The sequence below is a fragment of the Pygoscelis adeliae genome, unplaced genomic scaffold (assembly GCF_000699105.1).
Source record: "Pygoscelis adeliae isolate BGI_AS28 unplaced genomic scaffold, ASM69910v1 Scaffold110, whole genome shotgun sequence".
Classification (NCBI taxonomy): Eukaryota; Metazoa; Chordata; class Aves; order Sphenisciformes; family Spheniscidae; genus Pygoscelis; species Pygoscelis adeliae.
The window spans coordinates 847,750-861,360 of record NW_008823919.1 but is presented as its reverse complement, the minus strand read 5'-3'; the positions used below and the strand labels follow the sequence as shown (position 1 = coordinate 861,360).

Sequence of the window (13,611 nt, the reverse complement as noted above, 5' to 3'; positions counted from 1 at the left end):
TTATCTAGAGAGATTTCCTAGAAAAAGAACTGAAAGGAAGGACCTGAAAGAGAGGGGGATAGTTGGCATGTGGGAGTGGAAGGAACGTGAGAATCCTAAGCCACACTACGTATGTGGAGGTAATCACCTAAAGCAGCATATCAGAAGCACGAAACTACATAGGCCATTTTTCATTCATCAGTATAGTGGCTCCATACTTCTAGTAAATACTTTCAGCACTGAAACCTCCTTGAGTATTTCTACACTTTAATGCCAAGACATAGGCTTTTTCCTAACATGTATTGACATATATTTCCAATTACAGTTCTATATCAATTAGGATAACAGTACAAATCATTTACTTACATGACAATTATGTTAGCTGTACTTGAATGTTCTTTCAGCAACTCATTTAGCCTAATCTGACGATAAGTCTGTAATTAAAATGAAACTTGTTAGCAAGATCTTTTATATAAAACTACCAAAAGTTCATTTATTCAAGAAAAATGAAAAAGTTATGAGCAGTTGATATGACTCATTTATAGAAAGCATGTGCTTCCACCTCAGTTTGGCAACTTGTTCACTTTTCCAAAATACCTATGGTTGCAAGGCAGGGAGAGAAGAAAGCATTAAGCTTAAAATGTGCAAATCAACTAAGTACTATGAAAGCTAAATTCTATTTATTCTATTCCTCTAATAATGATACCATCCTCCATAGCTCCTGGAAGCAAGAGTCCCTTATGCTCTCTTCAAGGTTCTTTTAACTATATCCTATAAGCTCATAGTAAGCAAGTCTTACAGAAGTGAAGCCCCATCTTCATTTGGTAAGCCTACCTCCATAATGGGCCTCCCTTTTTTTACTCTCCTATCCTGTCTTAACACCTGAGGTAGCTTCCTCAGTAATTTTCAGTTCTCTGTTATGTCAACTAATTTTCTAGCAAACTTTGAGTTAACCGTTTCTTATAGTTCTGTTGTTCTCAGATGAGCTGAAGTCTAGTTAGCCTGCACGCCTGCAGGAACAATTAAGCTGTCGGCAGACAAAAGAAGAAATCACTTCAGTTATCTCACTGAAATGAGTTTTGGTGGTGTTTGTAGACGTGAGAAACAGCAAGGCATCAAGCAGTTCATTAACTATAAAGTAACTGTACTTTATAAAATCTTCCCCCCAGCCCATTGGTAATATGTAGTTAAGAGACCTCAGCAGCAGCTGCCCATCAATCTGTACCTACCTGTTAAACAGACTCCTGCTTCTTTTACACTTACAATGCAGAATGACCTACCATTCCCATTTCTTCTCTACTGCAAATCCTCAAAGAAGTTGTAAAAACCCAGACAGGAAAAAGAACGTAAAGGTGGATATACTCAGGACCATCTTAAAGAACTTCAGGTCACTGAAACTTTAACCAGTCTTTCTTTAGGTACTTGTGTGTATCTGCATCCTGTTACAGGATGCTACCTGAGTCTCCTCCATAGAAGCGCTTGAGAAGGAATTACCTCTGATGTCTCTGTAGTGCATAACTGCTTGGGAAAAATGTCAAACCTTTAATTGCTCCTTAACACCACAATTAGACGTGGTGTGTTTTTTTTTTTTTCAATAACAAAGCAAAAAATATTAGTTTGGTCAAAAAAAAGTCAAACACCTGAGCATAGACTAAATTATAATTCTAAATTAACTGCTGAAATACTGTAGGAAAAGCAGTTTAGGGCCTCCCCGCCCTGAATGCAGAACCATTTCTTTTTTTTTTGTGAACTATCTAAATGGTTTTAGATGTTGCTTTCCATCAGCTATTCATAAAAACAGCTATGGAAGAGAGAGAATAACAAGAATGAACTCATTGATATCACATTCATAAATGCAGTAGGAGAAAAAAGTTTAACAACAGTTAACATAACACTCTAAATAATACAGAACCTTTGTTTTGTAAAGCTCAAGTTCATTATCTGTTATCCTCCATGGTTCATCCTCCTTCATTTTGTCTGCAACTTCTTGTTCTTTATCATCTTCATGAAGTCGGAAGGGCTCTATCATTTCTTCAAAAGCTGCAATACTGGAACGATTAAGTGAACAGCCATATTAAAACAGATACAAGTCTGTATGTCAGCAATGACTTTCATGGTATGAGAAAGTACGTTTTACCACCATGCAAAAATAAAGTGAATTGGAATTTTTTCACTGCCAATTGCAGTTAGAACATCAAATCAGCTATTTGTATACACAGACATTATAATTCAACAAACAATTAGGGACATCTGTAGGAGCTTTTGCTGTTCATCATGCAACTAAATAGGAAGTTTTAGCCAGTTTAAAAAAAAAACAAAAAAAACAACAAACTTTTGCTAGAGTTTTACTGTAATTGTTTGAAAGTTAAGAGTACTACCTTAGAAAATGCACAGCAACTAACAGTAGCTTCTTCAGAATTAAATTTGAAAGAGAAGGGAGTTTACCTGTCACACTAAAAAAATAGCTATCAAGTCTCATGCTAGTGCCATTAGGATTTTGGCTTTGATATTTTTATTTTGCTTCCTTTTAAGCTTTCCAATACAGTCTGAGAGCCACACTCAGATGCAAATAAACACAGCCATCTTGTTTCATCTTCCTGTTGCACTTGTTTGAATAGGAGGTGTTACTTTGAATTTACTTGAACTTCAGCACAAACTTCTAAAGAAAACTTTCTGAAGACCAAAGAGGCATTCATTTCTACTAGAAAGAACAACTTACCTTACCCTACTTTCTCTACCCACATTAGGATACTTGAACAGCAAACAAGGGCTGCCACAAGTTACAAAAGTAACTTGCGTTTGAATAGCCCCAGCATGTGAGATGTGAAAAAAATAAACAAGATTTTTAGCGGAACATACTGAAATGTATGCCTTACATCCAATGAAATAGCTACATTTTGATGCTATTTGAATGTTTTTTTTATAAAGATGACAAGGTATTGCCAGTCTTCTGTGGTTGCAAATTACAGTGTGGAAGGTTTCACAAACACTAAGGAATACCTCTTAGGATATATTGTAGTATCAGTATGTGTAATGTATTAGGTTCTGTATAGTTGAACATTGCCCCTCATGCCCATTTTCTACCTGAGGTGTTCCCCTTCCTCCAGGAAACCCCTCACTATTAAAAAAAACATCTTTTTTTCTACCCTTGGTGATCTTTACTTAAGGTAGTTGATACAATGACTTCACCTTCATCAAAAGCGAAAAAACAAATGTGATCAGCTATTTTTTTGCTGAACAAAAAGGATAAGTATTAACAATATTCTGTAATACAGCACAGCAACTGTTAAAAATAAACCATCTTCCTCCACTTAGTTTACAGCTATTGGTTAATGCCAACTGGTATCTTAGAAAGGTTTTGGATATATTGTGGGGAATGTATCCACAGAGATAGAAAAAAATGCTCTCGGAATAAATAACTCAGGGATCACTTCTATGAAATAAAAATAATTCCATGTAATTCTACAATCTCAACATTTTATGCATAAATGCGTGCTACCTTTAAGTTTATACATTTTACAGTAGCAGGCTCCCAGGAGCAAAGACATCCAAAAGCATCAGAGTGCCAGAAGTACTCTACTGTTTTAGTTGCTTGATATATTCTATACATTTAAGAAAAGGTGATTAAAAAGCAAGGTATAAAAGAATGCATATTAGCATTTTCCATTTACATAAGTTGTAAAACAGTTTTTCCTAATTTGCATGACATGTCAAATTATTCAGATACATGCATATCCATGTAAAAGTTATTTTTACAACTTCAACATACTAAATAAGAGTTGAAGGAGGATAACATTTTTATCTTATACATTCTTTTATAAATTTGTACTGAAAGTCATCTGCAATTAGTATTTTTTAAACTTGTATATCAAAAATATCACATGTATTTTCATTCCTGTGGAAATTAAAAATCCAAGCAATTTAAAAAAAAAAAAAGAAAAAAAATAGATCAGGCTATTTGAAGACTAAGCTTTATTACATTAAGCTATGACTCGAAGTAAGATAAACACCATTTAAGTTTTTGTGAGCATTTCTTTCTAAAGACGACTGCTCCAGACAAATTGGATTTTTTTAAACTGTATTTTTCTAAATGTAGTATCACAGTCTAAGGGCCAGAGATTTAAAAAATACAAAATCCTGTGTTCTTGGATGTAGGAGTTATTGCTTAATTTATTTTCTGCTTTTTTGTGAAACACTGGATGTCACAGGAACTATTCTATCAAAACTGTTATGTAGGAAATAATGAAGTATTCTAAATTCATGAAAGACATCAAGAATTCAAAGAACAAACATGTTTCAGTTTTTTGAGACTTACTTTTCTTTCTTTGGCTTAGTATTAATATCCCCAAGAACCATAATGTCCGAGAAGTCAATCCGAAATTTGCTGAGCAAAGTAGCCATCCTGTATCAGAAAGACAAGCCTTTTGCGTGATCCTATTTTTAATTATTTCACGGGTAAAAAGATAGGTGTTTGGTAATAAAAACACTAGTTTAAGGAAAAAAAAGCCACTTATATGTGATAGGACAAAAAAAAAAAATCAAATTGACCTAGCATATGGCTATAAATCAACAACATGCTTTGGGAAAAAAAAAACCCAAAACATTTTAAAACCATAAAACTAAGAGAAGAGCTCTCCCTTAAAGACAATCTCAGAAAATATTTGAAAAAGAAAATGTTAGTGTCAGACAACGCTACAGGAAAATTAATTTAACTTGAGGTATCTCATCCAAAACAATCTGGGGGAAATGGAACTTTTTTTGGAGAAAGGGAATAGAATATGATTACACCTCAACCAAAGAAAAATTGAAAGAAGGCTACTAGGAAGAAAAAGTCATCTACTGTATAACATGCTCTATTAGCATTTGAAATGAAATTCTTAAAGGTAAACTTACGCTCTTCTGTCATGATCAATCCTATTTATTTTTCCACCAATGAACACTCTGATCTTACAGTCCTTCCACTTCTTCTTGGTTGTAAGAAGATACGGAATCAACAGTGTCAAACCTGCATTTTGACCAGAATTTAGGAATAATTCAGAAAACACAACGTTGTGTTAGAGGTTAATAATAGAAATTTGTGATCTATATATGAACTGACTGAAAGATATCTATTCACAATTAATTCAAAATCACTTCAATAGGTTTTTTTTCAACATTTGTTTTTAAAGTACAAAGCACATTACCTCCATCATCAAAGAGCCACCAGACATCAATATTGCTTTTGCCTTGTTTCTTCTGAAACTGAGTACTAGCATCAAGAAGTCTTTGGTCAGCCAAGTTTAAAGGAGAAGATGGGCTCTTTGAATCTGGAAAAAAGTATGATGAAAATTCGTTTTTTAAGTGTTTTGGTTAATCACCCTGAAATTCATCAAATGCAACTTCTTAATATTTTGTGATCTATTTAAGTTTAAATAAAAATAGTTTCTCCCCCCAACCAGACTCCAAATTTTGATTGAATGGATATAAACTGAGCTATATGTAGGGAGACTGTGAACTCACAACTTCAGCAGTTAAATATAAGATATAGAAGTAAGATCTTCACACAGTCATTTGCCTGGACAATTTAACTAATCTTGCATACATACTTCAGAGCATTAGGTCTTGCACTGTTGCTACCTCTTGCATATGACAAAGCTTGCCTAAAAACATATAGATACTAATTTACAAGTAAATACCATGTCCTAAGCACTTTCCTTCTTTCCTTAAATCCATTGTTCTTTAAGCATGTGGTGAAAATAAAAGCTAATTCTATGTATTGGAATTCTATCTTTTGCAACAATTACTGTTTTGCATGTGCAAGGCTCTGAAGCACAATATAGACTATTTTGCCTAACAAAGTTATTGGATTTGCTGAGAACAAGACAACAATAGCTTTTTCAATTAGATTAATACAGGTAAATATATTTTTTTTTAAACTATAGAAAAAACTAACCCCTTTCCCTTAATTAAAACCTCGGTTTGAACAAGAGCCAGGAATTTGATATTCATCTCAGTCCTCATTTCATTAGGAATTTTTAAATTTAGAGTACATCTGTGACTGATTTACATTAATATACTACTTTACTGCATACTGGGACTTCTTCCAAACTGCCATCTTGTGCTTCAACATACAATCTCACTTTCCATTATTAAAACACAACAGCTTCTAGCTGTTGAAATTATGAAGAAAATGCCAAAAAAGTTAGATGAATCTTAGTTAAGGCAGAAATCTTTGCTTAACTCAAAAAAATTCTGAAATAAACCAGGAAGTGAAAACTGCTCAAGTCATCTCTCAAAATGCTGTTTATTTGAATGACTACCTTGCATTATTTCAGATGTTAATCTCACTGAGTGGCTATATTATGCCTTAATTTGCAAGCTATTAAACAATTCCAAATTAACAGGGCAACAACTATGGCTTTAGAAGATCGACTGAATAGACTGATGGAGCACTTCCACTATACCATTAGATAGTACTTCCCTTAATCCTCAATCAAGTAAGGACCAAAACACATACCTGAGACACAGGGAATTAAGCAAGCTCCTGACCACATTTCAAATGTTACTTAAGAATTAAAGTTTTTTTTAAAAAAAAAAAGATATCCAACATTCATATCTTAGACACATGCACAATCCTTTCTCAGTAGCAACTTGTTCTGGGAATTTCCACAAAGTTGCATTTTTCCATAGCCTAATCCCTAAAGATGAAGCACATTCCAAAGCAGATATGAAGAAACAAATTGACACTGCATGGTTGATATTTCCTCTCTCTCATTTATATGTGTAGAAAGGAGTACAAAAGGAAAACTGAAATTAACAATGCGAAAGAATGGTTTAACACAAAAAGGTGGAAAATGCCTGCCTTTTTTCAACAGTGGTTGTGTTGGAGTCTTTCCATCCTCGTCCTCCTCTGGAAGATTTTTAAAGATATAAAATAAAAAGGTTAATTTCCTTTGTGATGTTAATGAAAACACTACTAGTGTATATAAAAAAAAAAACAAACAGAAAATAAAGATGTAGAATAAAATGGATTTTCATACAAATAAAAGCACACAAATGCAGTCTACCAGATCCAGAGATTTATTTGTACTTTAAAAAAAAAAAAAATTAATCACATTGCTCACTTAAGTCACTCCAAGCTTTTACTTTAAAAAGAGGAAAGTTGGTTATTGTCATGTCAAAGTATCCTGAATGATTTGTCTGTTAACATGCATACAATATTCTAGTCTGAGGTGAAAAAGCCTTCATAAATTTAGCAGCCTTCAAATCACACTTAATATATAGATGTGTGGCACGATTCTGAAGCAATTTTTTAATGCCTGTGAAACTCATTAACAAAGAAAATCCATTGTAGATCACTGTCTACCACCTGTTTTATTTAGGGGACTAGATGTGAAAGATTTATTTAACATACTGGTAAGCTCTAAACCAAGTACTTAAGTGATTAGACATCAACGGCTAGAAAAGCATGACACACTTCTGTTCCACAGACACAAAAATCCCTTAAATAATTCCTTGGTGAGGGGAGAGAGGAATTGAAGAGGGAATGAGAGATAGGAGGAGTGAGAACTCGGATTTCATTGCTAACTAGCAAGTTACCTTTATGCAGAGTGGGAGTTCTTTCACTAGATGATGGAGAAAAAGCTATAGAAGTGTCTGTCTCAGCCTTCTTGCTATAATCCACTTTTACTATGACATCCTTGGTACATGGAGATTTTTCTTGGGATGACAGTAACTCTTCTTTGAGAAAGCAAAGAAACACATTATAAACCACTAATTGTTCCTAACGGTATCAATAGAGGTATGGGACTATACTGAGATGGTTCACAGTTGGTTAAACTTCACTGCAACTGTTATGCTATGGCAAAGAGAAGGGGTGGGGGAAAAAAAAGGCAGAAAACAAGAACAAAAAAATCTTATATGAACTGCTTCAGAGTACAGAGAGGCTCCTCCCATGAGCAGAGCTGTAATTTCCTGCTACTTCCTTCCCAGATTTTGGGTGCTGATTGCATTATCACAGGCTAAACATAAAACAGAGCTAGCTAATACTGAGGAAGTACAACCAGGAGGAAAAAAAATTACTTGGTGAAACATTTTCCATTTCCATTCTAACTCCAAGAGGAAGATAAGCCTTAGACAAGGCCCAGACCAAGTATGCCTCACAGCCAAGTTTTTTTCCAGGTTTGGCTTGAGTGAGGCTACTTGGTAGCTGTCAGAGTTAAAGCAAACTCACAGTCCCCAGTGGATACTAAGACTCTTCTGACACCTTGGTGTTATATTTCCCAGTCTTCTCAGCAGTGTTGTTTTCACACTGCAGATTCACTCCTTGCTGTTTCTCATACTCCTCTGCCCTCTTGCACACAGTGACAGGCTCTCTGCCTCTCTCCATATCCTAAGACATTCCAGTGAAGGAACAACCCTCCCCTCTTTCAGGAGGATGCCCCTCTACAGAGCTTGTGTCACAAGCATTCTTCCTCATTGTAGCAACGTTGTATGGAGCAAGCTACAAACAAATTAGACATTATCAATTCAGTAGACAGTTGCTGCCAAAGCTCACAGGCTTCCTTCATTATTCTGCTTGAAATTAAACTAAAATTATACCATTCGGTTTAAGACCACTATCTATAAAGTATAATCAGGTCTTCTACACTGAAAATAGAAAACCTTTCCAAACTTGAAACAGACTACTGCTGAGGTCTCTAAACTGGTGTGTGCAGGAGTTGGCAACCCACACCAGACCCATGGCATTGGATCACAGAACATTTGTTTTGATTTTCATGATTTCTAGACTTGGGTCACAAACACTTGATACCAATTTGGCAGCCTCTTTAATTTGTTTCAGTAAAATAGTAAATCCTTGGGAAGCAACCATATACAGCTTACAAATACAGAAAGCTGAAACCCACAGAAAACAAAGTTCTGTTGCTGAACATGGGTTATTCTTATTTTACATTTCAGACTTGCTAATTTCAGTGATTTTTATTCTATAACAAGAGCGGTGGTTTGGTTTGTTGGGTTTTTTTTAATAACTTATCTTCATTTAATATTTTCAGAAAGCAGTATTAAAAGGAAATTAGAACAGCTATTCACCAGATGAAACAAAATAAATCTTACCTTGGCCCTGAAGGTGAGAAATGTCCAGGCCCTCCTTTAGGCGGATGACAACTACACCATACTGAACATCAAAGGCATCACTAAACAAAAGGAACAAAAAATATTTTACATTATTTTTTCCCCAAAGGACCTACTTTACACACCCTCTTTGAACAAATTCCAGTGATTAAACACTGCCATTTAAACTCCCAAATCACAAATTTGTGTTACAATTTCAGTTTCAATTCCAAACTATCAACTGCATCAGTGGACTGAACACCGTACCCTGAAAAGCAACAGATAGAAGGGGTATCTATTTCCTCTCCTCCCTCTCTCCCCTATGTAAACAGCAATTACATAAAAGCGACGTGAACAGGTCAGTCAAGTTCTGCACAGATGAGAAGATACACTGAGAAATCAAAATTTTTATCTCCCCCACATCAATAAAGTGATTTCTTTTGAGTAGATCTCCTTGATCTGAGAACTAAAAATTTCTGACGTCTTTCCAAAACATTTGGGTATTAAAAACATGAAGTTGTAATTTAGAATCAAATTAGATATAAGTTAGCTATAATGTGCCTATTCCCATTATATCTGATGGGAAAGGAACTCGCTCCTTTAAAAAATAAAGAAAGAGGGAAAACTTCATTATTGTAGAAACAAGCAAAAAGCCGGAATAAATGGCTGAGTAAAAGTGGAGTAAAATTAAGGAAAAAAAAAAACCCCAAGATAAAAGGCAGAAAAACATGAACTTAACTATATCATACAGTTTGCATTAGCCATTAATCACCAGTCCTTTAAATATAAATACCTCATTACAAACAACTATAAATCAGAGAACTCCCTCCCGTGTCATTTCCACAGATAGAAATTTCTCAAGATTTCACTCATTAAACACATCTCTTTAAAAGTAGTAAGACTTGATTAGAAATGTTCAAAGTATCAACATATTCTATAATAAATGCAAGAAAAATTGAGGTTGATTTAAGAAGAAAATGTTTTGTCCATTAGTGAAAAATTTTAATTATTTAATTTGTTAGATCTGTGTAGATTAGATGTGTTTCTATTGTGTGCTTCAGAAACTTTCAATTTTCCAGAGATTTTCCAGAAATATGCTTGACCTACAGTTATTACCTCCTGAGGTTTTTCTTTTGGGATGTGGAGAACCACATGACTTGTTGGCCTTGACAGATCTTCCAGCACAACCATTCCAAAATAAAACAGGAAAAAAAGAACAACCAAGAACTAACCAACATGTTTCCTTATTTTTCACTGCATTTTGTGCTCCTGCTTTTCTCTTAAGGAACTGGGAGAGTGGGAGGGTATGATTTTCTTTCCTTTTCTAATCTCTGCCTGTAATCCCCCATCTTCTCTTTCTTTTAAAGGCACAGTAAATGAGACGTGTAAAGCACAAATGAAGTGGGTTAAGCAGCACATAAGGAAAACAAAAAACCCTCTGTGTAAGTGCAATAAGCAAGTTCTGGTTTTCTTAAGTGTTTGTAGCACAAGTTATTCTATTAAATTTTTCAGCCAGAACTGGTCTGCCTTTCAGTACTGTCAAATTACACTAGGATTTCCTTTCCCATCTCCTTTTTGGCTACTGTATTACTTTGGATGTCAGTGCTGTGCATCTTGTAAGTAAAATATTTCTTGTATATGACAGCAAGGTTTAATGAAGATAGAACTTCAGCATAAGAGCTGATTCATTCTCTACTACACTTAATCTGTACAGAAGTAGTGTAGGAAAAACCCTGCTTTCAATACAAACTATGCTTTAAAGAATTCAGCAGACTGGCACGTAAAACACTAGTTCCATCTCTAAAGACAGTAACTTCTGAACCTCAGACCACTGCCACAACTCTTTCTAGATGCCTAAAAGAGTAGTTATATAGAAATCTAATCTGTTTAAAGACTCGCTTATGAATTTCCTTATCAGAAAAAACCCAAGGTACTGAAGATTGCTAGATCAGCAATATGGAAAATCTGAGGCTACCTAAAAGAGACTTCATGCAGCTAAGATCTTCTTGACTTATTACCAAACATACTGAAATGGAACGCAAGAGCTACACCTCTGCATTTTCTACTTACTGGAATAAATTGATATAGGTTTCAACATCTCTCATGTCACCTTGTCTCCAGTTTTTCTTAAATCCAACAACAAGGGTGTTAGGTCTCATTCTACCCAGACCAGCAGCCTAAGAACAAAAAATATTTTTTAAAAACCATGTTATTGAAACAACTAAAGGTTCTATTATTTTCTTAAGAAAACAAAGTATTTTTCATCAAAGTTTTAAGATAACTTTGCAAAATGAAAATACTTCAAAGTATAAAAACACTGCCAATTTTGATGTTCACCTTCACCACTTTAATAGAAAAAAAAAATTTAAGAGAGAGGTGTACCTGCATTAAATATTGTCCTCCATCCCTCAAGTCCTCTGCATGCACTGGTGCATAGAATGCCTTCATCTTGTTTTTAATTAGCCATCGCTGATATTTAGCCAAATCAGTTGACAGTTCCTTCATGGCTTGCCTCCGAGGACCCTTTCAAAATAAGAAAATAAGAAGAGGAGAGGGAACAAGAATTATGAGTATGAGTAGTAATAAAGCACTCCCCTCTTTTTTTTTTTTATTTCACTGCTAGACTCCAATTCAAACTTGAAGAACCTCCAAACATGCTTCCACACTATCAAAAAAACCCCCAAACAACAAAATACCAGGCATTATCATCGGCAAAGAGTGGATCAGATTCTCATTTTTCGGAAGAGGGGTGCTCAAGCTTTAGCAATCTTGTTCCTGTAGAGCACAACCCACTTCCCCAGCAGGTGGCACAAGCTTGTCCTCCAAAGCATAACATGGTTTTAAAAGGAAAGGGCTTTGTAATGAAACATACACAGATAGAGGATGACAATATTAGGCTTTATAGGATTATTCATTTCAAGATGTACAAGTGTGCCTCTGTGTGTACATAATCCTAATCAGAAAACCCTTGTCACAGTAGTGTCACTTCTGCAGTTTTATGTTGCAAAGTTATCTCCTCCTTAAATACTTTCTTTTTATTACTTCCATCAGGATGAATCATTGTGTTCCTCCTAGACATCAAAATGAAGAATACAGGATGAGGTATAATCAAGAACACAGTAGCCCAGTTTTTGCAAAAGGATACAGTTTGCAAAAGGATACAGACTCTGACCAAATGGTCAGTTAGTGAAGAGTAAAGTAGTGTCATCTTTCTTGTAGGAAAGCAATTTTAAATAGAGATAGGATATGCTCCGAGAAAATCTCTAATCAGAATTCTTTTCTACAAGAGGGATGACACTACCTCTTTCTTTTCAGTACAGACCTACTTTTGAAAGACAGTAATCCCATCTGTGGTATCTTACCTCTCTAGTATTACTCAGTTTCTGTCCTTTGCACTCACTGAAATTTTAAGTTTGTATAGACAGGAATTAAAGGAATTAAAGTTTCTGAAGACAAAACTGGCCAGTATTTGCTTAACAAAACGTATGTTCTGCGGATTGCATTAAGTTGATTTGCTCTTACCTGTTCATTAGATCAGAAGCAAGTCATATTTAGTAAGTGTGGTAAATTTAAACATATTTAAGAGTAATCATTCTTTGTCTTTAAAGTTACACTTGCTTAAAAGTTCTTAGTGATGTGACAGAAAAAATTTGGCCTTAAAATATGAAGCTCAACTACACAATCCCAACATGCTAAAACATATTTACCAATGTTTATCAGAGATGCAACAGCCTCTCTATAGCTAACTGAAGTTTTGGTACAAATCATAGTACGACAGCCACCTTGTATCACAGTTAAGATAACTCATGACATGTGTGATTTTGAAGAACAGTTACTTGACGCTTGCTTCCTTCCCCTCTCCCCAAAACCTCTACAGGTCTACCATAGAAGATACTACTTAAAAAAAAAAAAAAAGTAAGAACTGCTGAAATTACGTCCTTGAAGAACAGCCCTCACACACCCCCAACCCCCCAAAACCCCACACCTCATATGCTGACAAAAACCAGGGAAAGTTAGTGAAATACTGGGGCTGGGCAGAAAGGGAACAGGAAAGGAAATACCTGTTCACATTATTGTTTCACCTGCCAGTGAAATGAATCTGATAACTGAAGGAATAAAAAACTACTTGAGAGGTTAAGAGCAATTTTTAACTATTGGTTAAACTGATTCTGAATTTACTGCTCAAGAAGGTTTATTTTAGACCAGGTTTTGTAAGAAAGCTGCACAGGAATCAATCTCCCTGAAACAGTAACATTGAGAGGAAATCTAGCTGTAATACTGCACATCATTTTGACCAACTACTCTGTCCAAAGAATGAAAGAGTACATGAGATTGGATTACAGCTTGGGTCTCTTTCTGTCTTTGTGTCATACAATGTTCACTTTACTCCTACAAAGCTTCCTCAAGCATTTAAGCATCAAATGATCAAAGGTACTAATTTTGCAGTGTTTCCCCTGCAGTATACCTAACTGAAATTGTGATGACCCATACATGAGTGGATCCTACCAGTAAATCTCTTTTTGCACTTCTCAATGTTTAATG

General features: G+C 35.1%; 1 protein-coding gene across 1 annotated transcript in view; it reads right to left on the bottom strand.

Annotated features, from left to right (window-relative positions):
- Positions 1-13,611, bottom strand: part of SLC12A2 (solute carrier family 12 (sodium/potassium/chloride transporter), member 2) — a 66,938-nt gene that overhangs the window by 3,499 nt on the left and 49,828 nt on the right. The window contains exons 18-27 of the mRNA XM_009319697.1: positions 11,452-11,592; positions 11,140-11,246; positions 9,073-9,152; positions 7,558-7,698; positions 6,821-6,868; positions 5,163-5,285; positions 4,873-4,984; positions 4,295-4,381; positions 1,892-2,027; positions 346-413 (exon numbers count right to left, since the gene is read on the bottom strand). Coding sequence (XP_009317972.1) covers positions 346-413; positions 1,892-2,027; positions 4,295-4,381; positions 4,873-4,984; positions 5,163-5,285; positions 6,821-6,868; positions 7,558-7,698; positions 9,073-9,152; positions 11,140-11,246; positions 11,452-11,592 — 1,043 coding nt within the window. The remainder of the gene's footprint in view (positions 1-345; positions 414-1,891; positions 2,028-4,294; positions 4,382-4,872; positions 4,985-5,162; positions 5,286-6,820; positions 6,869-7,557; positions 7,699-9,072; positions 9,153-11,139; positions 11,247-11,451; positions 11,593-13,611) is intronic.